At 45.7% G+C, this 25,712-nt stretch overlaps 1 protein-coding gene across 3 annotated transcripts in view; it reads left to right on the top strand.

Annotated features, from left to right (window-relative positions):
* The window catches only part of LOC106604699 (GDNF family receptor alpha-4), a 38,746-nt gene extending 23,051 nt beyond the window's left edge, over nucleotides 1–15,695 (top strand). For all 3 annotated transcript variants that reach the window (XM_045718107.2, XM_082975166.1, XM_045718109.2), the window contains one exon: nucleotides 15,487–15,695. In XM_045718107.2, the coding sequence (XP_045574063.2) occupies nucleotides 15,487–15,541 (55 nt within the window). In that variant the 3' untranslated portion in view covers nucleotides 15,542–15,695. The remainder of the gene's footprint in view (nucleotides 1–15,486) is intronic.
* The last annotated feature ends 10,017 nt before the right edge of the window (nucleotides 15,696–25,712 follow it).

Genomic DNA, 25,712 nt, shown 5'->3' on the forward strand with positions numbered 1-25,712 from the left:
CTGTGCTGTCTACCTGCCTGCCCTGCTATCACATTCATAACCACCGATCTTTCATTTATAGAACTGCTGCACTACGTACTCATTAATATGTCTATGCCAGATGTGTGCGTCGTTATTTATGCATATGCGCAGTAATTACCGCAAACAATGTCATGTTGTATTGACTGCATATCGGCCATCGGGATGACTTAGTGTGTGTGTGTGTGTGTGTTCGTGTGTTGGACATGGCTGTGGAGCATATGGAAGACTCAGAGGAGGCTCAAGGGTTACAACGTTTTCCGGCTGCACCTGTACTTAGCTCTGTCTGTTTGTCACTCTGCGTAACCATGGCGATGCCGTATCTGCCGCTGTTTGCTGTAGCACCAAATCATGCTAAATTGTGTTGAATAATGCTCAGATGTTCAGCCTTTTCTATCCCAGCACCTTCGGAGGTGAAGCAGTAGGCCGTGCCTCCTGCAGGTAGTCGGCTGAATAGGCTGATGGGTATTCAGGAGGGGAGAGGACGCATGCTGGGACTGCAAATGAGACGCAGAACTATACTGCCTGACTACTCTGCACCGCAACAATATCATGATGAAACCCTTTCCTCTTTCTTGCTCACGCTCCCGAACGCTGCAACGCTGAGTGGACCGATCTCCTCTCTGTCGTCAGGCTTGAACCCCCCCCCCCCCCACTATCTTCCGTGTGTTGCTCCGGACAGCGGGCAGTCACAGGAAGGACCGTTCAGGATCACAGAACTGCTCTGCTGGTGTTCACGATGACAAAACACTGATGCCATGAACATTCTGTTCATCCCGCTTCCCTTTAAGCATGCCTGTGTACCAGAGGAGAGGGCCAGCTTTGGCCCACTACCCCCCAGAACTGGTTCTGTTCCGACCCCTCCAGGACACACCCCGCCCAGCGTTCTCTTGATCCGGTAGTGTTCTGTGCTTTCCTCCATCTGCTGTTCAGAGAGACAGCCACCACCACTGTGTACATCGGTGAACGTAATAAATACATGATCTTACATTTCCTTACTTTTGCTTGTTGTTTTTGTGTACAGTTGACCTTAGATGAACTGGGATATATATTTGAATTGCACAAAGGATGCACTTAGCCAATATACTTTTATCAATAGTCGACTACATTTAATGAACACATTAAGACGGCCTATAGATTACCTTCACATGCACCAGTTCTCTGTCCCAGGTGTGACATGGTGATATTGTGTCAAAGCAGTGACTATGATGATGATAACTGAAACACTACGTCTGGTTTAATGGCCGTTGTCAGTGTGTGGTTAATGAAATCATCGGGATGTATTTCTGCTTCATCTGAATTCTCCTTAATTCTACACGCTCCAGTGCTTTATTAAATCATTAAAGAGTGACAAGCGACTACCGAACACTGTGGTCACACACGCACGCACACTGACCCACCCACACACACACACACCAACACGCGACACGCACACAAACGCACGATGTCTGTGAATCAGAGGAGCACCAATCACAGACCCATTAAATAATCAGACAGCTTTCTCTCCCATTGTGTCCAATCAGAGCAAATGGGTCTCCTGCTCTCTGCTCCTTCGTGATCACTCTTCCCCTGGGCTGCTTGTGTGTGTGGGGGGGGGGGGGGGGGGGGGGGGTGTTGTGAATCTACCCCTCCAGAATGTTGCTATTAGTCAGTCAGCGAGAGAAAGGGTTCTAACCTGTGAGAAACAGGACCTGTAATTAGAGTGGTGCACATGGCATTACATGGTGTGTGTGTGTGTGTGTGTGTGCGTGCGTGCGTGCGTGCGTGCGTGCGTGCATGCACATTGGCATTACACAGTTCATCTCACCCAACGACCCAGACAAAAAAAAGACCTCAACTGGAAAATAACTTCCTACCTGAAAAATCTTGTTCCCTATTTTTCTAGGGTCTTTCTCTCACTCGCTTCCTCTCTCTCTCTCTCTCTCTCTACCTTATCCTCCATCCTCCCTGTGGAACCCAACAAACTTTTCCTCCTGAGTCTGCTCAGACATATGAGTGTTCAGACGGAGAGAGATGGAAGAGCAGGAGACCCAGTAAAGCTTTTAATCTGTAAATGGAGAGAGAGGTATCCAGTAATGGTCATTTAAGCATTAAGCCCTCCTCCGTCCGCCTCGTTCGTGCTTCCTAATGGTCCTTAAACATTTATGACCCTGATGATAACAAAGGAAGACTGCAGCCTAATCAGATCAATGCTGGTTAAAAACCCTACTCTGAACTGCACAGGCATCAGCCATTGGCGGGGAGAAGAAAACACAACTCATATCTTGCTCCATATCATCTTTTAAAGCAAGCATCTGTCCTCCTTATATAGGCAGTAAATAAACTGCATTGTGGTACTGACTGTCTGTAGGAATCCAACACACACTTGCTTCCTTGCTCACTTACTTTGCAGTGTAGTCCACTCTCTCTCTCCTCTCTCTCTCTCTCTCTCTCTCTCTCTCTCTCTCTCTCTCTCTCTCTCTCTCTCTCTCTCTCTCTCTCTCTCTAGCTCTCTCTCTAGCTCTCTCTGTTTCTCTCCATCGGTTTGAAATGGAGAGATATGTACTCTCTGAATAGCTGAGACTGCAGTCAGAGATTGGGGTGGCTGTGAATAGCCGGCCAGATAAAGATGGATTTCATTCAGGAATGGATGGAGAAACCGCGTCTGTCTCTGGGTGGTACAGAACGACTCATTCTACTCCGTCTAAATGGCTTCTATTGGGAGTGATGAGATTCAGTCTCCACTCCCCATAGACTGCGTCCTGCAGCATTACAGGGTCACAAGGGTTAAACGGCCTAATAAGGAAAATACACACTGCATTACACACTGCATTACAACACAGACACACACACCGTGGGACTCTCCAGCTATCAGGATCTGTTTATTCACACCTGAGCTGTTTATTTCCATCCACCTGCACAAACCGACTGGCTGAACCGACCAAGGTGCACTATTGAATGGAGTGCTGAGCTGCAGGGTATTTGCAGGAGTTTGTTGGTGGTGCGAAATAAAGCTAATTTGATTGGCTGTGGCGGTGCATTTTGTACGCAGTAAATTATACAACTACAATAATATGGTCTTCCTTATCGATTTCTCTCAGGAAGCACGCGGGGTCTGTCTGCAGGTGTAAAAGTATTTTTATCGTTACAGATCGGTCATGTTGCGCATCCTCGTTGCGCTCTTGTGTTCTGGCTGGCTGCAGTGGCTGTGAAGTGAACACACCCATTGCTTCTCTGGGCTCACACACACACACACACACACACACACACACACACACACACACACACACACACACACACACACACACACACACACACACACACACAACAAAATCATCACGACATTGGCTTTTCATCAGCGTTCAGACATTCGGTCTTTACTGTTCGCTGTATCAGTATGTAATTAGTGACTGTGTGTGTGTGTGTGTGTGCGTACATGCGTGTGTGTCCAATGCCTATTGCTGTGGCATAACTTTATGTCCCTTCATTATACCCCCCCCCCCCGCCCCAGTTTGCTGACTAATGGAGCCTTTATTCTTAATGAGTGTTGCTCTTGTTCCTCTATCTCTTGCCCCCCTCATTACCTCTCTATCTCTCACCCCTCTCTTCCTCTCTTCTATTCCTCTACTGCCTTCTTCTACCATCACCACATCCTCTCTGCTTCAATTTAATTACAACTCCCATCCTGCCATCCTCTCCTCTGCCTCATCCCCCCTTAACCCTCATTCTCTTCCTCTACCTCCATCTCTCACACATTCTCTCTCTCTCTCTCTCTCTCTCTCTCTCTCTCTCTCTCTCTCTCTCTCTCTCTCTCTCTCTCTCTCTCTCTCTGAATTCAATTCAAGGGGAAACATATGTTTACATTGCCAAAGCAAGTGAAATGGATTAACAGAAGTGAAATAAACAAAAAGTCAACAGTAAATATTACACTCTCACAAGTTCCAAAATAATAGAGACATTTCAAATGTCATATTATGTCTATATACAGTGTTGTAACAATGTGCAAAATAGTTTAAGTACAAAACGGAAAATAAATAAACATAAATATGGGTTGTATTTTCAATGGTGTTTGTTCTTCACTGGTTGCCCTCTTCTTGTGGCAACAGGTCACAAATATTGCTGCTGTGATTGCACACTGGAATTTCACCCAATAGATATGGGAGTTTATCAAAATTGATAATTGATAAATTATTTGTGGGTCTGTGTAATCTGAGGGAAATATGTGTCTCTAATATGGTCATACATTTGGCAGGAGGTTAGGAAGTGCAGCTCAGTTTCCACCTCATTTTGTGGGCAGTGTGCACATAGCCTGTCTTCTCTTGAGAGCCAGGTCTGCCTACAACAACCTTTCTCAATAGCAAGGCTATGCTCACTGAGTCTGTACATAGTCAAAGCTTTCCTTAATTCCCGGGTCAGTCACAGTGGTCAGGTATTCTGCCACTGTGTACTCTCTGTTTAGGACCAAATATCATTCTAGTTTCCTCCGTTTTTTTGTAAATTATTTCCAATGTGACGTAATTATCTTTTAGTTTTCACATGATTTGGTTGGGTCTAATTGTGTTGCTGTCCTGGGGCTCTGTGGGTTCTGTTTGTGTTTGTGAACAGAGGACCAGCTTGCTTAGGGGACTCTTTTCCAGGTTCATCTCTCTGTAGGGGATGGCTTTGTCATGGAAGGTTTGGGAATAGCTTCCTTTTTGGTATCTCTCTCTCTCTGTCTGTCTCTTTCCCTCTCTCTCAGTGGCTCCTCGCTCACATACAGTGCATTCTGAAATTATTCAGACCCCTTTGTCTTTTTCCACATTTTGTTACGTTACAGCCTTATTCTAAAATGGATAAAAATAATAATTATTCTCATTAATCTACACACAATACCACATAATGACAAAGCAAAACAGGTCTTTAGATTTATACAAAATGTTAACTTTTTACATAAGTATTCAGACACTTTACTCAGTACTTTGTTGAAGCACCTTTGGCAGCGATTACAGCCTCGAGTTTTCAAGGGTATGGCACTTCAAGCTTGGCACATCTGTATTTGGGGAGTTTCTCCCATTCTTCTCTGCAGATCTTCCCCAGCTCTGTCAGGTTATTTTCTGGTATTTTCTGGTCTCACCAGAGATGTTTGATCGGGTTCAAGTCCAGGCTCTGACTTGGCCACTCAAGGACATTCAGAGACTTGTCCCGAAGCCACTCCTGCGATGTCTTGGCTGTGTGCTTAGGGTCATTGTCCTGTTGGAAGGTCATCTCCCTGACCAAGGACCTTCTCCCCCGATTGCTCAGTTTGGCCAGGCGTCCAGCTCTAGGAAGAGACTTGGTGGTTCCAAACTTGTTCCATTTAAGAATGTTGGAGGCCGCTGCGTTCTTGGGGACCTTCAATGCTGCCAAAATATTTTGGTACCCTTCACCAGATCTGTGCCTCGACACAATTCTTTCTCGGAGCGCTATTGACAATTCCTTCGAGCACATGGCTTGGTTTTTGCTCTGACATGCACTGTTAACTGTGTGACCTTGACCTCATATAGACAGGTGTGTACCTTTCCAAATCATGTCCAATCAATTGAATTGACCACAGGTCCAATCAAGTTGTAGAAACATCTCAAGGATGATCAATGGAAACAGGATGCACCTGAGCTCAATTTCGAGTCTCATAGCAAAGGGTCTGAATACTTATGTAAATAAGGTATTTCTGTTTTTATTTTTAGTGAATGTGCAAAAATGTCTAAAAACCTGTTTTCCCTTGGTCATTGTGGGGTATTGTGTGTAGATTGATGAGGAAAAAATAAATGTCATCCATTTTAGAAGAGGCAAGAGGTCTGAATACTTTCCGAATGTACTGTGTGCTCCTTCTCTTCCTCTCTCCATTCCTCTCTCCCTCCAGCTGCAGTGTGTGTGTGTGTTGGGAGCATGTGCTGGTACGGAACAGAGCAGCAGTGTCTTTTGTCCAGCCCGTCTGGCCTGGCTACGCCTCGCCAGCTGCTACTCTGCTCACTCTGTTAATAACCCAACATCTTATTTATGGTCTGTCGTTTGTTTTAGCGGCGTCAGTGGCTTTCGCGTTCCCAGGTGTGCCAGCACACCATTTAGACTAGTACCCTTCTGTACATAAGTGTCTTCTCTTTCCCTCTCTCAATCTGCCAAGCCTTACTGCCTATCTGTCCTTTTAACTGTATCTCTCTCTCGCTCTACCTCCATCGATTCGTCCTCCCTCTCTGTCTCTCTCTCTCTCTACCTCTCTCTCTCTCTCTCTCCTTCTTTGTCCTATCCGTTAACTTCAGATAGACCTGAAATCTCTCCTGAGAGAGGACCTGTTTATCATGTCTCTCTCTATCAGTCCAACTCTCTCTCTCTCTCCCTCCCCCTCTCTCTCTGTCTCTCTCTTTCTTTTTCTATCTCTCTTCCTTTCTCTATGACCATACTCTACATCTCCCAGTCAAAGCATTCCCAATAGAATTCTAAATTCCCCCAGCAACATGACTGTGAATGAAATATAGTTACTCACTCACAAACGAGTAAATGAAAAGGTTAGGCACTACACTTTTTTCTCCCCCTTCCTTGTATCTCTTTCCATCTCTCTCTTCATAGTTCACTCTCTCTTCTCTTTGTCTAGTTCTCATCAGAGATTAGGTAAGTGCAGAGAGAAGTGAGAGCTAGCAAGATAGGAGGTGAGGGTTGGAGGAGGGTAGATAGGTGAGGGTTAGAGGAGGGTAGATAGGAGGTGAGGGTTAGAGGAGGGTAGATAGGAGGTGAGGGTTGGAGGAGGGTAGATAGGAGGTGAGGGTTAGAGGAGGGTAGATAGGAGGTGAGGGTTAGAGGAGGGTAGATAGGAGGTGAGGGTTAGAGGAGGGTAGATAGGAGGTGAGGGTTGGAGGAGGGTAGATAGGAGGTGAGTGTTAGAGGAGGGTAGATAGGAGGTGAGGGTTAGAGGAGGGTAGATAGGAGGTGAGGGTTGGAGGAGGGTAGATAGGTGAGGGTTGGAGGAGGGTAGATAGGAGGTGAGGGTTGGAGGAGGGTAGATAGGAGGTGAGTGTTAGAGGAGGGTAGATAGGAGGTGAGTGTTAGAGGAGGGTAGATAGGAGGTGAGGGTTAGAGGAGGGTAGATAGGAGGTGAGGGTTAGAGGAGGGTAGATAGGAGGTGAGGGTTGGCGGAGGGTAGATAGGAGGTGAGGGTTGGAGGAGGGTAGATAGGTGAGGGTTAGAGGAGGGTAGATAGGAGGTGAGGGTTAGAGGGTAGATAGGAGGTGATGGTTGGAGGAGGGTAGATAGGAGGTGAGGGTTAGAGGAGGGTAGATAGGAGGTGAGTGTTAGAGGAGGGTAGATAGGAGGTGAGGGTTGGAGGAGGGTAGATAGGAGGTGAGTGTTAGAGGAGGGTAGATAGGAGGTGAGGGTTAGAGGGTAGATAGGAGGTGATGGTTGGAGGAGGGTAGATAGGAGGTGAGGGTTAGAGGAGGGTAGATAGGAGGTGAGGGTTAGAGGAGGGTAGATAGGAGGTGAGGGTTAGAGGAGGGTAGATAGGAGGTGAGGGTTGGAGGAGGGTAGATAGGAGGTGAGGGTTAGAGGAGGGTAGATAGGAGGTGAGGGTTAGAGGAGGTGAGGGTTAGAGGAGGGTAGATAGGAGGTGAGGGTTAGAGGAGGGTAGATAGGAGGTGAGGGTTAGAGGAGGGTAGATAGGAGGTGAGGGTTAGAGGAGGGTAGATAGGAGGTGAGGGTTAGAGGAGGGTAGATAGGAGGTGAGGGTTAGAGGAGGGTAGATAGGAGGTGAGGGTTAGAGGAGGGTAGATAGGAGGTGAGGGTTAGAGGAGGGTAGATAGGAGGTGAGGGTTAGAGGAGGGTAGATAGGAGGTGAGGGTTGGAGGAGGGTAGATAGGAGGTGAGGGTTAGAGGAGGGTAGATAGGAGGTGAGGGTTAGAGGAGGGTAGATAGGTGAGTGTTAGGGGAGGGTAGATAGGAGGTGAGGGTTAGAGGAGGGTAGATAGGTGAGTGTTAGGGGAGGGTAGATAGGAGGTGAGGGTTAGAGGAGGGTAGATAGGTGAGTGTTAGGGGAGGGTAGATAGGAGGTGAGGGTTAGAGGAGGGTAGATAGGTGAGTGTTAGAGGAGGCTAGATAGGAGGTGAGGGTTAGAGGAGGGTAGATAGGAGGTGAGAGTAGATTGGAGGTGGAGCGGGAAGAAGGAGAGAGATCAGATGAGGTGAGTTGAGAGGAAGGGGAGAGAGTTGAGAAGAAGGAAGGGAAGAGGGCGGAGGAGGAGGGGTGAGAGGAAAGGGTACAGAGAACAGAGAGAGGGATGAGGGAGAGGGATGAGGACCAAGGGAGAGGGGGTGAGGTGCAGGGTCGATAACTGAGCAGCTGACATACTGTAAATCCCTCATGCATGTAAATAATTCATAATTACATCTCTTTCCTCGCTGGTCATCACTCTTTTTTATCACTATCGCTCTGTTCCCTACTGTACCTCTGTTCTCCTCTCCAACATTCAATAGCCAACACTCCAACTCTTCCTTTGCCTTTCTCTTTCCTCTCTTCATTGCACTCCTCTTTCTGATTAATCTAAAGCCTGCTCTCTAATTTTACACTCTACTCTCTTGCTCATTATTTCTCTCCCTCTCTCACGCTCTCTCCCTCCCTCGCTCTCCTAATGATAGATCAGGGTTGCTTCGTGATAGGGAAGAAAGGAGGACAGGCTTGTTGACACTTACGTTGTGGTGATTGATAAATAAATGGTGATGCATGTAGCTATGCAGGACTGGGTTGGGCTGGGTTGGGTTGGGCTGGGTTGGACTGGGTTGGGTTGGGCTGGGTTGGACTGGGTTGGGCTGGGCTGGGTTGGGCTGGGTTGGACTGGGTTGGGTTGGGCTGGGTTGGACTGGGTTGGGCTGGGCTGGGTTGGGTTGGGCTGGGTTGGGCTGGGTTGGGCTGGGCTGGGTTGGGTTGGGTTGGGTTGGGCTGGGTTGGTCTGGGCCGGGTTGGGTTGGGTTGGGCTGGGCTGGGTTGGGCTGGGTTGGGCTGGGTTGGGTTGGGCTGGGTTGGTCTGGGCTGGGTTGGGTTGGGTTGGGCTGGGTTGGTCTGGGCTGGGTTGGGTTGGGTTGGGCTGGGTCACATAGGGAGACTGATGTTGCGTACAACTGGTAAAAATCAATTACAACGCCCCTCAAACTCATAATTACCAGTGGAAAACTAGTCTGACATGCAGACCTCTGACGTCACCTAGTGAAGACATGACCTCGATAACAACACGTTCGGCAGTTAAATGTAACAACCAAACATCATTTATAAAACTCAATCTATTAATATGGTTTACTTTTAGTTTATGGTTTATGCAGCTTGTTGGCCAATAGCCAATCAACGTTTCTCAATGAGTTCAAAGCACCTGAATGCATCCAACTGGTATTTATGACTTCGTAACTGGTAATTACCACCTTCCCACTTGGTTATGAATGCAGCATTAGAGAGAGGAACAGGGGAAGAGGGAACGAGAAAGATGGAGAGAGAAAGCAGGTGAGAGACAGGTAGGAGTGATGTGAGGCCAGTAGGTGTTTTCATATCTTATAAGCGATCGGTAGTGGCGTTTATTCTGGAGCCGACTACTATGGGCTCAAATAAATAATCAGAATCACAAAACGCCTCAAGATTTTGTGATTTTGATAGAATTATCATTATTTTCTCTTTGGCAGATTCACTTATTGCTCCTTGGGGGTATTCAAATGAAACACACACACACACACACACACACACACACACACACACACACACACACACACACACACACACACACACACACACACACACACACACACACACACACACACACACTGAACAATATATTTAAGTTTCTGTCAAGCTACTGAACTGAATGACATGTGAGGTGGTAATTCAACTGTGTGTAAATGCATGTGTTCATGTGGGTGGGAGGGGGGGGGGGGGGGGGGCACAGGTTGACTCATAATAACCGCGGGGCGGCCGGGTTGAATAAAGAGAAAATAATGCAATTCATATCTATAGGCTACATTGAGGCTTTTCTTTCATTCTTTTTTATCTGGCGTTAGTGAGTAAGCCTAAGCTTTAGGGCCTAACTGCCCGCGCACGAAATAGACACCAATTGCCAAATGCTTTTGGAAACTTGGGCAGAAAAAGTTAACGTTGATCCACTGAGGCAAAAAGGACAATGTAGGAGTTTAATTCAATAAGAGAAAAGCTGTGAAATGGAGAGTTGAAAATAAAGAGAACTGTGGGCCAGAACAACAGCCTAATGTTTGGGAAAGATGTGGGAAGACTGAGGCACTATAGGCCTACAAATTCGACAGTCACAAGACTGTCAAATATGGGGGGGACAAATATGTCGCATCAAGGGAATTGTACTGTTCAGATGGGTTGACTGGAATATTAACTGAAATCTGGACCAGAGGCGTAGTGCAGTTCCGGTGGGGCCAAATTGATTGTATATAATTTTTGCCATGGGTCAGAGAGAAAAATGTGCAGTTTTATAGTTAATCTCATGCTATGTTACACATTTAAAAAATCTGAGCTCCTAGAGTGTGCGTCTCTCCTTTTAATTTTTCAAGTGTTCTATTCCGCTAGCCAGCACCTCGCCTAAATAAGTGTGCATTTCTTTCGCCTCTATGTTAGACATTTTGCCATGAAACTGAGATAAATGTTGGTGTTTTACAGCTCAGGGAGTCTTGAAAGATGTGAAACTCCACAAATATGTGTCTTAATATTAGCAAGACTTAAAATATATATTTTTATAGACCAAAGTATTAGCTATCACACCATGTAAAGAAACCTCTTAAATATTTTAATCTTCATAAAACGCAACTAAATGAATTCATGTCAACTCTGTCATGAACTCTCAACAAGTGTTTAAAGGCCTTGTTAAATTCTAACATTTAGATGATTCAAATATGTAATACAAATCTCCAAATGTGTTTTTGTTTTGTTTTATAACACTATTAAATTCTCCAGGGCTAATTTCATTAGCATTTTGGCATATTTTTCTAGATTTAGAATATAGAACAACATTTATAAACCAAACATTATGCCTTAGGTCTAACACAGTAAATACTTGAATTGTTTAAGCATATGTTGCAGAACAGTGATTCCAATATTTTTTCGGATTGTTGATAATAAAAATGTATCTTAAGAGGGGTGACGGAGTTGACAAGCCACTGACAGAGTTTACAACCGATACTCAAAACAAATATGTTTTTGCCTCTAAAAATAAAAGTTCAATACAAACATTTGTAAAATATGGAAAAATAATTAATTTGAAAATCCCCAATAAAAACAACCATTATATCAGATCTTTTTAGACAAAAATCTTACGGAGTTCATGTTTTACGAATTTGACAAAAATTCATTTTTTATTCTTCATTCAATTTGTATACACAGTAGCAATTCAGTTTTTCCTCATTTGCTTTATGACTCTTAAACCTAAATAAATGTAATATATTTGAACCAAAATTCATATTGTATTTTAATCTATAAGGGAGATGGAGTTGACAGGTTATGGTTGTGACCATGGTGATTCCAATATTGTTTGTTTAAATCTATCAAAAGTAGAGAACTTTACAGGCCATGAGGGGTCTTGTTGCATTACAGTACATGGAATGAGGACATGAATAAAGGGTCCTTATGCTCATTCCTGATTAATTAAGGATCTGAAGGAGTTGATCAAATCGTCGGACACATCTTTTATGAAAGTTTTGAGATAAATATTCTTTAAAGTCAGAGAGGGCTATTGCAAGAAACTACAGTACATATGATAATTTTACAGTTCATATCAAATCAAATCAAATCAATCAAATGTATTTTTATATAGCCCTTCGTACATCAGCTGATATTCTCAAAGTGCTGTACAGAAACCCAGCCTAAAACCCCAAACAGCAAGCAAAGCATGTGAAAGAAGCACGGTGGCTAGGAAAAACTCCCTAGGAAAAACTCCCTAGAAAGGCCAAAAACCTAGGAAGAAACCTAGAGAGGAACCAGGCTATGAGGGGTGGCCAGTCCTCTTCTGGCTGTGCAGGGTGGATATTATAACAGAACATGGTCAAAATGTTAAAATGTTAAAATGTTCATAAATGACCAGCATGGTCAAATAATAATAATCATAGTAGTTGTCGAGGGTGCAACAAGCACGTCCGGTGAACAGGTCAGGGTTCCATAGCCGCAGGCAGAACAGTTGAAACTGGAGCAGCAGCACGGCCAGGTGGACTGGGGACAGCAAGGAGTCATCATACCAGGTAGTCCTGAGGCATGGTCCTAGGGCTCAGGTCCTCCGAGAGAAAGACAGAAAGAGAGAAAGAGAGAATTAGAGAGAGCATATTTAAATACACACAGGACACCGGATAAGACAAGAGAAATACTCCAGATGTAACAGACTGACCCTAGCCCCCCGACACATAAACTACTGCAGCATAAATACTGGAGGCTGAGACAGGAGGGATCAGAAGACACTGTGGCCCCATCCGATGATACCCCCGGACAGGGCCAAACAGGCAGGATATAACCCCACCCACTTTGCCAAAGCACAGCCCCCACACCACTAGAGGGATGTCTCCAACCACCAACTTACCGTCCTAAGACAAGGCCGAGTATAGCCCACAACGATCTCCGCCATGGCACAACCCAAGGGGGGGGCGCCAACCCAGACAGGAAGACCACGTCAGTGACTCAACCCACTCAAGTGACGCACCCCTCCCATGGACGGCATGGAAGAACACCAGTAGGCCAGTGACTCAGCCCCTGTAAAAGGGTTATCCATTATTGCCATTCTTTTTTCAATTTAAACACTATTTTGAAAGTTTGAAATTGTGATCCTTTGCTCCAGACAAGGGCATTTCCAGGCATACAGCCAACATGGAAATTAATAATAATTAAAGTATTTTGAAATTTCCTGAAACAAATATTTTCCCTTATAAATTCCACCTACATGTACATTTTAAGATCAAATAATGCAACAAAATCCATATTTTTCTATTTAGAAAATAAAGTTTTCCTTTCTGACAAGGATTGTCCCAACTTTCAAGAATCCCTGAGCTAATTTCCTGCTATTCTACACATTTTGCCATAAGGCTGAGAGAAATGTTTGGCTTATGACGTGATTATTTGCTGTCTGTGGAGCCCTGACCTCCAGGGGAACACAAAGCTTTGCATTTTCTCCCCGGTCCCTAAACGTCCTTGCTGCTCGAGAGAAGCAGAGATGAAAGAGAGAACTTTACAAATGTCAACTACACTGAATAAAAATATGAACACAACATGTAAAGTGTTGTTCCCATGTTTCATGAGCTGAAATCAAAGATCCCAGAAATGTTCCATACGCACAAAAAAAGTTTTCTGCACAAATTTGTTTACATCCCTGTTAGTGAGCATTTCTCCTTTGCCAAGATAATCCAGCCACCTGACAGGTGTGGTATATCAAGAAGCTGATTAAACAGCATGATCATTACACAGGTGCACCTTGTGCTCGGGACAATAAAACGACACTTTAAAATGTGCAGTTTTGTCACACCACACAATGCCACAGATGTCTCAAGTTTTGAGGGAACGTGTAAATGGCCTGCTGACTGTAGGAATGTCCACAAGAGCAGTAGCCAGAGAATTTAAGGTTAATTTCTCTACCATAAGCCGCCTCCAATGACATTTTAGAGAATTTGGCAGTACTTCCAATTGGCCTCAGAACCGCAGACCACGTGTATGGTGTCATGTGGTAGAGCGGTTTGCTGATGTCAACGTTGTGAACAGAATGCCCCATGTGGTGGTGGGGTTATGGTATGGGCAGGCATAAGCTACGGACAACGAATACAATTGCATTTTATCAATGGCAATTTGAATGCACAGAGACACGTGGACGAGATCCTGAGGCCCATTGTCGTGCCATTCATCCGCCGCCATCACCTCATGTTTCAGCCTGATAATGCACAGCCAGTGCTTGACTTGGGCCGGAGCTGTCCGGAGCGCCATACCGGCACTTCAAATTTTGGGGGAATTGTGTACCAGCTCCTCTATAAAACAAAGTATCCTATCGCCATCCCAGATTCACACACCAAGGCAAAAAAGGTTGATCAAAGTGGAATGAAGGTGGGATCTGCATTAAATAGCAATGGAGAGTAATCATTCATTTCCTGAGTCCGCTTTGTTCAAGTTTATTTGCCTTTAGTCTGTGAATCTGTGTATAATCGTAGGCTGTTCGAGATTGTGCAGATTGAAAATGTGCCAACCTGAATTCGCATGATGCTCTGTTCCAAGTTGTCAAATGAAGATTTGTAAGGTCATGAAAAGTCATGGACATTTGTTTAATCATTTAATGTAATTCATGAAGGCACACTTAAATATGAAATATTATCAATCCCTTTAAAATCGACATATCTGCCATTATCGGTATGACGCTTCAGTGCATGTCTATGTGTGCTGCGTGTGTGCCAGTGCGAGTGTACCGTTGCCCCGAGAAGAGAGGGCGTGACATTTCAGCAGCAGGTATAAAATAATGTAAGTACAACAGACTAACAAGATAGCCAATTCAAAACATAACTTGTAAGAGTTATCTTGCTAGTTAACTAGCTAACTAGGCATTCATGTAGTTGTCGCCTTTTCACCGGCACTGTAGATAGCCTAAATAAATCTGGACTGTTGGAAAGCTGGGATTCCCCCCTATTAAACAGTTGCCATGGAAAACTCCATCCAAAACGATATTTTGGTATTTGCTACATTGGTCCATTGTTGATTAGTCCATTGTTGCTGTGTTTTGCATCATAAAATGCATCATAGAGGGATGATTTCTGTATTTTGAACGTTACATAAATTGAAAACTTGATTGCTGACAAGCAAAACATTTTGAGACTATGTCAACAATGGACTAATGAAAGAAATACCAAAATATAGTTGTTGGGTGGAGTTTTCCTTTAAACATATTCTAATAAAAGCTTAATTAACAAATAACTTGCTGTGCATAGATCTCCCCTGAAACATTAATACTTGAGCCTTACATATAAACATGTTTAGTTAGATAGCTTGCTTTGATGTAGACTACCCTGCACACACAGGAGCTCTCCAGATGCTGGGTTGACCACATTTAAGTGGCTTGATCAAGTGCACAATGGCAGGAGATGGTAGGCCTACATGGGATCAGTCACAGCAGCCTTCCAGTATCAATAATGTTTACTTTTACGTTTTTCACATAGTCTATAATCAGTGGTGTAAAGTACTTAAGTAAAAATACTTTAAAGTACTATTAAGTAGTTTTTTGGGGTATCTGTACTTTACTATTTATATTTTTGACAACTTTTACTTTTACTCCACTACATTCCTAAAGAAAATAATGTCACACCCTGATCTGTTTCACCTGTCCTTGTGATTGTCTCCACCCCCTCCAGGTGTCGCTTATTTTCCCCAGTGTATTTATCCCTGTGTTTCCTGTCTCTCTGTGCCAGTTTGTCTTGTATGTTCAAGTCAACCAGCGTGTTTTTCCCGTGCTCCTAATTTTCTATTCTCTTCTACTAGTCCTCCTGGTTTTGACCTTTGCCTGTTTTTTGGACTCCATTCCTGCCTGCCCTGACCTTGAGCCTGCCTTCCATTCTGCCTGCCCTGACCTCGAGCCTGCCTTCCATTCTGTACCTCTGTATCTCTGAACTGGTTTTGACCTTTTGCCTGTCCACGACCATTCTCTTGCCTACCCCTTTTGGATTGTTAATAAACATCTTGGACTCTAACCATCTGCCTCCTGTGTCTGCATCTGGGTCTCGCCTTGTGATCTTATAAATAATGAACTTTCTACTCCATACATTTTCCCTGACACCCAAAAGTACTCGCTACATTTTGAATGCTTAGCAGTACAGGAATATGTTCTAATTCACACACTTAAAGGGAAAATCCCTGGTCATCCCTACTGCATCTCATCTGGCAGACTCACTAAACACAAATGACTTGTTTGTAAATTATTTCTGAGTGTTGGAGTGTGCCCCTGGCTGTCATTAAATAAAATAAAAAAATAAAATCGTGCTGTCTGGTTTGCTTAATATAAGGAATTTGAAATTATTTATACATTTACTTTTACTCTTTATACTTAAGTATATTTAAAAGCAAATACTTTTTTACTTATTCTCAAATAGTATTTTACTGGGTGACATTTACTTGAGTCATTTTCTACTAAGGTATCTTTACTTTTACTCAAGTATGGCAATTGGTTACTTTTTCCATCACTGGCTATAATAGTCATGAAAATGTGTATGAACCCTTAAATGTGAATAATCAGAGGTGTCTATAGCACATAGTCTAATGGAACAACTTGGAAAAAGACATCTCCTGCACTTCTTTCATCCCTAGACAAGCCCTGTGCACGGCCCCATGTCGCAAGGATCTTTACACAATTCCTGGAAATGTCCCAGTTCTTCCTTAGCTTGTATACTCACCAGACATGTCACCCATTGAACATGTTTGGGATGCTCTGGATCAACGTGTACGACAGAATGTTCCAGTTCACACCAATATCTAGCAACTTCACACAGCCAGTGAAGAGGAGCGGGACAACATTCCACAGGCCACAATCAACAGCCTGATCAACTTTATGCGAAGGAGATATGTCGCGCTGCATGAGGCAAATGGTGGTCACACAAGCTACTGACTGGTTTTCTGATCCACGCCACTACCCTTTTAGCTGACCCTAACCCTAACCCTAACCTTAACCATTTAACCCAACTCCTAACCTTAACCCTGACCTTAACCCTAACCCCTAAGCCAAACGTTAGTGTAAGCCACCTAGCTAACATTAGCCACAACAAATTCGAATTTGTTGCATATCATACGTTTTGCGAATTTGTAACATGTTTTATGTTTAGCAAATTCATAACATATTCAAATCTAATCCAATTTTATTGGTCACATACACATATTTAGAAGATGTTATTGTGGGTGTAGCGAAATGCTTGTGTTCCTAGTAATATCTAACAATTCACAACAATATACACAAATCTAAAGTAAAAGAATGCAGTTAAGAAATATATAAATATTAGGACGAGCAATGTCGGAGTGGCATTGACTAAAATACAGTAGAATAGAATACAGTATATACATATGAAATGAGTAAAGCAGTATGTAAACACTATTAAAGTGACTAGTGTTCTAGTGGTTAGAGAGTTGGGCCAGTAACCGAAAGGTTGCTGGATCGAATCCCCGAACTGACAAGGTAAAAATCTGTCGTTCTGCCCCTGAGCAAGGCAGTTAACCCACTGTTCCCCGGGCGTGGAAGACGTGGATGTCGAATATGGCAGCCCTCTGATTCAGAGAGGTAGGGGGCTGCGTAAGACACATTTCAGTTGAATGCATTCAGCTGTTCAACTGACTAGGTATCCCCCTTTCAGTATTAAAGTGACCAGTGATTCCATGTCTATGTATTTAGGGCAGCAGCCTCTAAAGTGCAGGGTTGAGTAACCGGGTGGAAGCCTGGTTGTTTGTTTTGCTAATTCATAAACATCATACGATTGTAGTTCGTAACATATCATATGAAATGGATGATGGACATCCACAAATGAATACAGTTGAAGTCGGAAGTTTACATACACCTCAGCCAAATACATTTAAACTCAGTTTTTCACAATTCCTGACATTTAATCCTAGTAAAAATTCCCTGTCTTAGGTCAGTTAGGATCACCACTTTATTTGAAGAATGTGAAATGTCAGAATAATAGTAGAGAAAATGATTTATTTCAGCTTTTATTTCTTTCATCACATTCCCAGTGGGTCAGAAGTGTACATACACTCAATTAGTATTTGGTAGCATTGCCTTTAAATTGTTTAACTTGGGTCAAACGTTTCGGGAAGCCTTCCACAAGCTTCCCACAATAAGTTGGGTGAATTTTGGCCCATTCCTCCTGACAGAGCTGGTGTAACTGAGTCAGGTTTGTAGGTCTCCTTGCTTGCACACACTTTTTCAGTTCTGCCCACAAATTTTCTATAGGATTGAGGTAAGGGCTTTGTGAAGGACACTCCAATGCCTTAACTTTGTTGTCCTTAAGCCATTTTGCCACAACTTTGGAAGTATGCTTGGGGTCATTGTCCATTTGGAAGACCCATTTGCGACCAAGCTTTAACTTCCTGACTGATGTCTTGAGATATTGCTTCAATATATCCACATAATTTTCTTTCCTCATGATGCCATCCATTTTGTGAAGTGCACCAGTCCCTCCTGCAGCAAAGCACCCTCACAACATGATGCTGCCACCCCCTTGCTTCAAGGTTGGGATGGTTATGTGGTTATGTGGTTATGTGGTTATTAGCAATTGCGGGCGGGTGAACAAACAGCTGACCCTCGTATCACTTGTGTGTGTGTGTGTGTGTGTGTGTGTGTGTGTGTATGTGTGTGTGTGTGTGTGTGTGTGTGTGTGTGTGTGTGTGTGTGTGTGTGTGTGTGTGTGTGTGTGTGTGTGTGTGTGTGTGTGTGTGTGTGTGTGTGTGTGTGTGTATTGCCAAGGGATGTGGATAAGAACAGACTACTGTAATTGAATCTGAGTCTAATCATCCTGTGTGGCTCAGTTGATGGCGCTTGCCACTCCAGGGTTGTGGGTTCCATTTCCACGGGGGACCAATACGAAAACGTATGCACTCACTACAGTAAGTCGCTCTGGATAAGCGTGTCTGCTAAACGACTTAAATGTAAACAACAGTGAGCGAGATCAAACACACACATCCTCATTTCATTCAGCCTCATTATATCGCTACCACCAGCTGGTTATGTCTCTGTTTTCATTCTTCCCCCGCGAGACAATCAAATAAATATGAAATGGTGTTTCGCACCAACAAAACACCACAAAAGACTCCTAGCGGCTCGACAAATCAACTCCCAGGCACAATAATGATTTAAAAAATACACTGTAAGAGATGTGTGTGTGTGTGTGTGTGTGTGTGTGTGTGTGTGTGTGTGTGTGTGTGTGTGTGTGTGTGTGTGTGTGTGTGTGTGTGTGTGTGTGTGTGTGTGTGTGTGTGTGTGTGTGTGTGTGTGTGTGTTTGTGTGTGTGTGTGTGTGTGTGTGTGTCTGAGAGCAAGAGTGAGAGAGACAGAGAAAGCACATTTACACAGCACTGTAAGTGATCACTGTGATGCTGTTTGGCTGGGTCTGTGACTGTGACTGAATGAAGTAGTCCAACGTTACTATTGATTTAGTAAGACAATGGAGCCTGTTGGGCAGCTGTACCGTAGACATCAGAGTGCCAATCACTGTAGATAATGTCAAGCCTACAGGTCCAAGATGATACAGATCTTCTGATGCAAGCTCCATTGTTAATATGACCACCACAAATACTGCAGGGTGGGACTCAAGTTTTAACAAAACATCTTTACCCACCTTGTGCTCTGCAGCAGTGGTGTGTGTTCTGTGTTTATTCTTCTGAGAGAGTGTGTGTATGTTATGTCTGTTTATGAATAATATGTGTGTTTCTAACTCCTCTGGGAGTTATCATCTACTGAACATCATACCCCCCACCTTCCCTTCCTCTACCGCCTCTCTCTCCCTCCCTCCAGCAGCCCCATCCCTCCCTCCAGCAGCCACTCTCTCCCTCCCTCCACCAGCTCCCATCCCTCCACCAGCCACTCTCTCCCTCCCTCCACCAGCTCCCATCCCTCCACCAGCCACTCTCTCCCTCCCTCCACCAGCCCCCATCCCTCTACCAGCCACTCTCTCCCTCATCCCTCCCCACGTCCCCATCCCTCCACCAGAAACTCCCTCCACCAGCCACTCTCTCCCTCCCTCCACCAGCTCCCATCCCTCCACCAGCCACTCTCTCCCTCATCCCTTCCCCCATCCCCCATCCCTCCACCAGCCACTCTCTCCCTCCCTCCACCAGCTCCCATCCCTCCACCAGCCACTCTCTCCCTCCCTCCACCAGCTCCCATCCCTCCACCAGCCACTCTCTCCCTCCCTCCACCAGCCCCCATCCCTCCACCAGCCACTCTCCCCTCCCTCCACCAGCCCCCATCCCTCCACCAGAAACTCACTCCACCAGCCACTCTCTCCCTCCCTCCCTCCACCAGCCCCCATCCCTCCACCAGAAACTCACTCCACCAGCCACTCTCTCCCTCCCTCCCTCCACCAGCCCCCATCCCTCCACCAGAAACTCACTCCACCAGCCACTCTCTCTCTCCCTCCCTCCACCAGCCCCCATCCCTCTACCAGAAACTCACTCCACCAGCCACTCTCTCCCTCCCTCCACCAGCCCCCATCCCTCCACCAGAAACTCACTCCACCAGCCACTCTCTCCCTCATCCCTCCCCACATCCCCCATCCCTCCACCAGAAACTCCCTCCACCAGCCACTCTCTCCCTCCCTCCACCAGCTCCCATCCCTCCACCAGAAACTCACTCCACCAGCCACTCTCTCCCTCCCTCCCTCCACCAGCCCCATCCCTCCACCAGAAACTCACTCCACCAGCCACTCTCTCCCTCCCTCCACCAGCCCCCATCCCTCCACCAGAAACTCACTCCACCAGCCACTCTCTCCCTCCCTCCACCAGCCCCCATCCCTCCACCAGAAACTCACTCTACCAGCCACTCTCTCCCTCATCCCTCCCCACGTCCCCCATCCCTCCACCAGAAACTCCCTCCACCAGCCACTCTCTCCCTCCCTCCACCAGCTCCCATCCCTCCACCAGCCACTCTCTCCCTCATCCCTTCCCCCATCCCCCATCCCTCCACCAGCCACTCTCTCCCTCCCTCCACCAGCTCCCATCACTCCACCAGCCACTCTCTCCCTCCCTCCACCAGCTCCCATCCCTCCACCAGCCACTCTCTCCCTCCCTCCACCAGCCCCCATCCCTCCACCAGCCACTCTCCCCTCCCTCCACCAGCCCCCATCCCTCCACCAGAAACTCACTCCACCAGCCACTCTCTCCCTCCCTCCCTCCACCAGCCCCCATCCCTCCACCAGAAACTCACTCCACCAGCCACTCTCTCCCTCCCTCCACCAGCCCCCATCCCTCCACCAGAAACTCACTCCACCAGCCACTCTCTCCCTCCCTCCACCAGCCCCCATCCCTCCACCAGAAACTCACTCCACCAGCCACTCTCTCCCTCCCTCCACCAGCCCCCATCCCTCCAGCAGCCACTCTCTCCCTCATCCCTCCCCCATCACTCCACCAGCCCCCATCCCTCCCCTCCATTCCCCCCTCTCTCCAAGCCATATCTACATACTGGATAGTGAGAGATGCTGTATTTGGGCACGTCTTAATCAGATTGCAGGGTCCAGTGAAATATGATAAGACAGGTTATTTCATTAGCAGCACACATCGAGTGATAGCAGCTCATCGCTGCTCAGACACCTATGAGTTCACTTTATTTATTCTGAGCATTAATCTGAAACAACAATTCTCCTAAGAGCATCCCTCGCTCTCCCTCTCTTTCGATCTCTCTCTTTATCCCTTTCTCTCTCTATCCCTCGTTTTATAGTGCTCTAGGGGAAGCAGGGGCAGAAGGCTGATGACACACTTAGTGTGTCGTGTGTGTGTGTGTCTGTGTGTGTGTCTCTAAGAGAGGTGCAAACATGTAAAATAAAAGAGAAGAAAAGCGACAGAAAGATATAGGGAGTGAGAAAAAAGAGAAGACGGTAGATAAGGGGAGGAGTGGAAATAGCCAGACGACAGTGTCAGCAGAGGGGACCAAATGATCCCTGTAGCCTCACAGAATGCTACAGATGGTGATGTTGTAGATGTTGTTTGTGTTGACGCCAACAGCAGTCCATTAGCATGGTCCACTTCACACCAAAAAAACATACCAATATGTTTTGCAAACGACTCTCAGATCAGAGCTCATGCATTAGATACTTAGCGAGCAACACAATTAAATACGCTAATGTTGAATTCTAAATCGCCCCCTAGTCCCTACCCCCTAGACAGGCAATCACTACCGTAGATCTGAAAAAACTTGATAGGTGTAAGCAACATGGCGAGACTCCCTCCCAGCCTGTCCGAAGGCAAGGTTAAGCAATTACCACATTGCTTGTAAACGTATGCAATTGCTTCGGGTCTACAAGGGTGCCTAGGGGGCTAGGGGTTGATTTAGCATTCAGCAAACGCATAATAGCAAACCCATGGAGTGATCTACAGTTGGGTCAAACCACCCAGGTATGATATCTGATATCAAATTACAGTGTAGTCGTCTTTCCACATGCCTGAACTAAACGTAACCAGAGGCCCCTTCAGTTCCTCCACACCTGAACCAGTTGTGAGGAGGACATCACAGTGAATAAATACATGCAGAATGCGTTGTGAATATTAACGCTGTACAGCCAACAAGGACAACCATCTTGAAATGATGATGTGGTTATTATTCCTCTGTACTATTAGTATTTCATTCCTTGCCTGTCTTTGTCACCCCGCTGCTGCGTGTGTGTGTGTGTGTGTGTGTGTGTGTGTGTGTGTGTGTGGTGTGTGTGTGTGTGTGTGTGTGTGTGTGTGTGTGTGTGTGTGTGTGTGTGTGTGTGTGTGTGTGTGTGTGTGTGTGTGTGTGTGTGTGTGTGTGTGTGTGTGTGTGTGTGTGTCTGTGTGTTACCTCCTGTGGGTTGGTCTTCTGTCTCCTGGGAGATAAAGTTTTCCGCTTCTACCCTTTTGAATTCCCACAATGCAGCTGATATAGTTCTACTTTTAGCAAGGACTGTCAGCCAGTGGAGCGACTCGATTGTTTTGATGTGGTCAGAAAGGGGGGGGGGGGGGGAGGGGGGGGGGGTAGATAAAGAGAGGAAGAGAAAAGAGGGAGAGAGAGAGAGAGAGAGTACGACAGCAGCATTTTTAACAGTGTAGATGTCGTTGGTGCATGAGGATACTGAGGATACTGAGGATACTGAGGACACTGAGGATACTGAGGACACTGAGGATACTGAGGATACTGAGGATACTGAGGACACTGAGGATACTGAGGACACTGAGGATACTGAGGATACTGAGGATACTGAGGACACAGGATACTGAGGATACTGAGGATACTGAGGACACTGAGGATACTGAGGACACTGAGGACACTGAGGATACTGAGGACACTGAGGACACTGAGGATACTGAGGACACTGAGGACACTGAGGATACTGAGGACACTGAGGATACTGATGACACTGAGAACACTGAGGATACTGAGGACACTGAGGATGTGGTTTTAATGACCAACTTCCCAGCTTCCACCACACAACCCTATTATGCGTCACTCTCTGTGAGCGTGTGCATGAGTGTGTTTGAACGTGTGTGTGTGTGAACGTGCGTATGTGTGTGCGTGCGTGCAGTTGTGTGTGTGTGTTTGTGTGCGTGAGAGACAAATAAAGGATAGAGGGATGATGAAGGGAAAAGGGCAGTAAGCATGGGGATGTAAGAGGGAGCTTAACTGTGGAGGGAAACACAAACGCACACACAATGGCATTTGGATTCCATTAAAATTCTTTGTCTCTGATCAATAATTTAATAAGCTTAAAGGATGAAGGACTCATCATAATCAATAAAGCTGTGTGTGTGTGTGTGTGTGTGTGTGTGTGTGTGTGTGTGTGTGTGTGTGTGTGTGTGTGTGTGTGTGTGTGTGTGTGTGTGTGTGTGTGTGTGTGTGTGTGTGTGTGTGTGTGGTGTGTGTGTGTCAGTAGGCAAGAGTCGCAGAAATCTCATTCCCCTCACAGTTGGTCTCAGCTTCCCTTACACTCAACTCAATCAAACAATACCCTACTACACAATCACTTACACTAACATACATAGCCAAACATTACACTGACACAGATAACCACACTATAACCATTAACCACACTTTCAGACAACCACATCTTTGTTCACAACACTAACACACTCACTAATGCAGCTATCTCTCTCTCTCTCCCTCCTCCGTCTGTATCTCTCTCTCTCCCTCCTCCGTCTGTATCTCTCTCTCTCTCCCTTCTCCGTCTGCATCTCTCACTCTCTCCCTCCTCCGTCTGTATCTCTCTCTCTCTCTCCCTCCTCCGTCTGTATCTCTCTCTCTCTCCCTCCTCCATCTGCTTCTCTCTAACTCTCTCCCTCCTCCGTCTGTATCTCTCTCTCTCTCCCTTCTCCATCTGCTTCTCTCTCACTCTCTCCCTCCTCCGTCTGTATCTCTCTCTCTCTCCCTCCTCCATCTGCTTCTCTCTCCCTCCTCCGTCTGTATCTCTCTCTCTCTCCCTTCTCCATCTGCTTCTCTCTCACTCTCTCCCTCCTCCGTCTGTATCTCTCTCTCTCCCTCCTCCGTCTGTATCTCTCTCTCTCTCCCACCTCAATCTGCTTCTCTCTAACACTCTCCCTCCTCTGTCTGCATCTCTCTAACTCTCTCCCTCTCCCTCTGTCTGCATCTCTCTCACTTTCTCTCCCTCTCCCTCCTCTGTCTGTATCTCTCTCTCTCTCACACACACATTCTCTCTCACTTTCCATCTCTCTCTCTTTAGTCTCTCACTCTCTCTTATCTGCATCTCTCTCTCTATCTCTCACTCTGCATTCTCCATCTCTGTCTCACTCTTTCTTTTAAAATTCTATTTCAGTGTCCCACTGGCAGGACAAGCTGAGCTACTGCCAAGGCAATAATGAGAACTGTCAAACTCCAACAAATGAACAGGTGAGAGAGAGAAACCGGGAGAAGGAGAGAGCGAGGGAGACAACTACTACAGTTACTATCATGCACACTCTCTCACTCTCACACTCTCTCTCTCTCTCTCTCTCTCTCTCTCTCTCTCTCTCTCACACACACACACACTCACAGCCCTTCTCTGTTTACCTTGTGTATGTATTCTCCAGATCACATTAAGTTTGCAGTGAATAAGTTCTTTAATGCACTTTGCCATAGTGCTGGGGAATGAGCAGACGTAATTTATGTCCGACAGCATCAGCAAATAGAGTTCATGGAGGAGATGCTATGACAGCATGATAGAGAGCAGGCCCAGTTAGTGTGTGTGTGTGTGTGTGTGTGTGTGTGTATGTGTGTGTGTGTGTGTGTGTTTGTGTGCATGTGCGTGTGCGTCTGTGTGTGTGTGTGTGTGTGTGTGTGTGTGTGTGTGTGTGTGTGTGTGTGTGTGTGTGTGTGTGTGTGTGTGTGTGTGTGTGTGTGTGTGTGTGCGTGTGTGTGTGTGTGTGCGCATGCGTACGTGCGTGCATGTGTGATTACAGTAGGATGGAAGGATGGCAGAGCTCTCCAATTGCTATCACTCTGTTGCTGACATAAAATATGCACCAATGTTGTTTTACAACCATTACACAAAATCCAATCATTCAAAATAGCAAGACATGAAATGATTCAACACATAAACACTTACGGTGCAGGTACCCATGCCCGCACGCACGCATACATGCACGCAGACACAAACACATACAGTCCCATTGGAGCCTTGAATCCTGTCTCTCAAACTAGCAGAGAGATGGGGGGAGGAGGAGGGGGATGAATGGATTGGAAGATTAGAGAGGAGGAGAGCAAATTGAAAGTATTGAGTGGAGAGAAGAGGAGTGGCAGTTCAAAGAGAAAGCAATACGGAGGAGGAGAGGAAAAAAAGAGATTGAGATGGGTACGCACTCTTAGAAAGAAAAGGGTTCCAAAAGGGTTCTACGGCTGTCATGTAGAACCCTCTGTGGAAAGGGTTCGAAAGTAGAACCCAAAAGGGTTTTACCTGGAACCAATAAGGGTTCTTCAAGAAGTTATCCTATGGAGAAAGCCGAAGAACCCTTTTAGGTACTAGATAGCACCTTTGTTTTTAAGAGTGCATGATCCAAAATGGAGGA

Source organism: Salmo salar, chromosome 05 (genome assembly GCF_965601325.2).
Source record: "Salmo salar chromosome 05, fSalSal1, whole genome shotgun sequence".
Taxonomy (NCBI): Eukaryota; Metazoa; Chordata; class Actinopteri; order Salmoniformes; family Salmonidae; genus Salmo; species Salmo salar.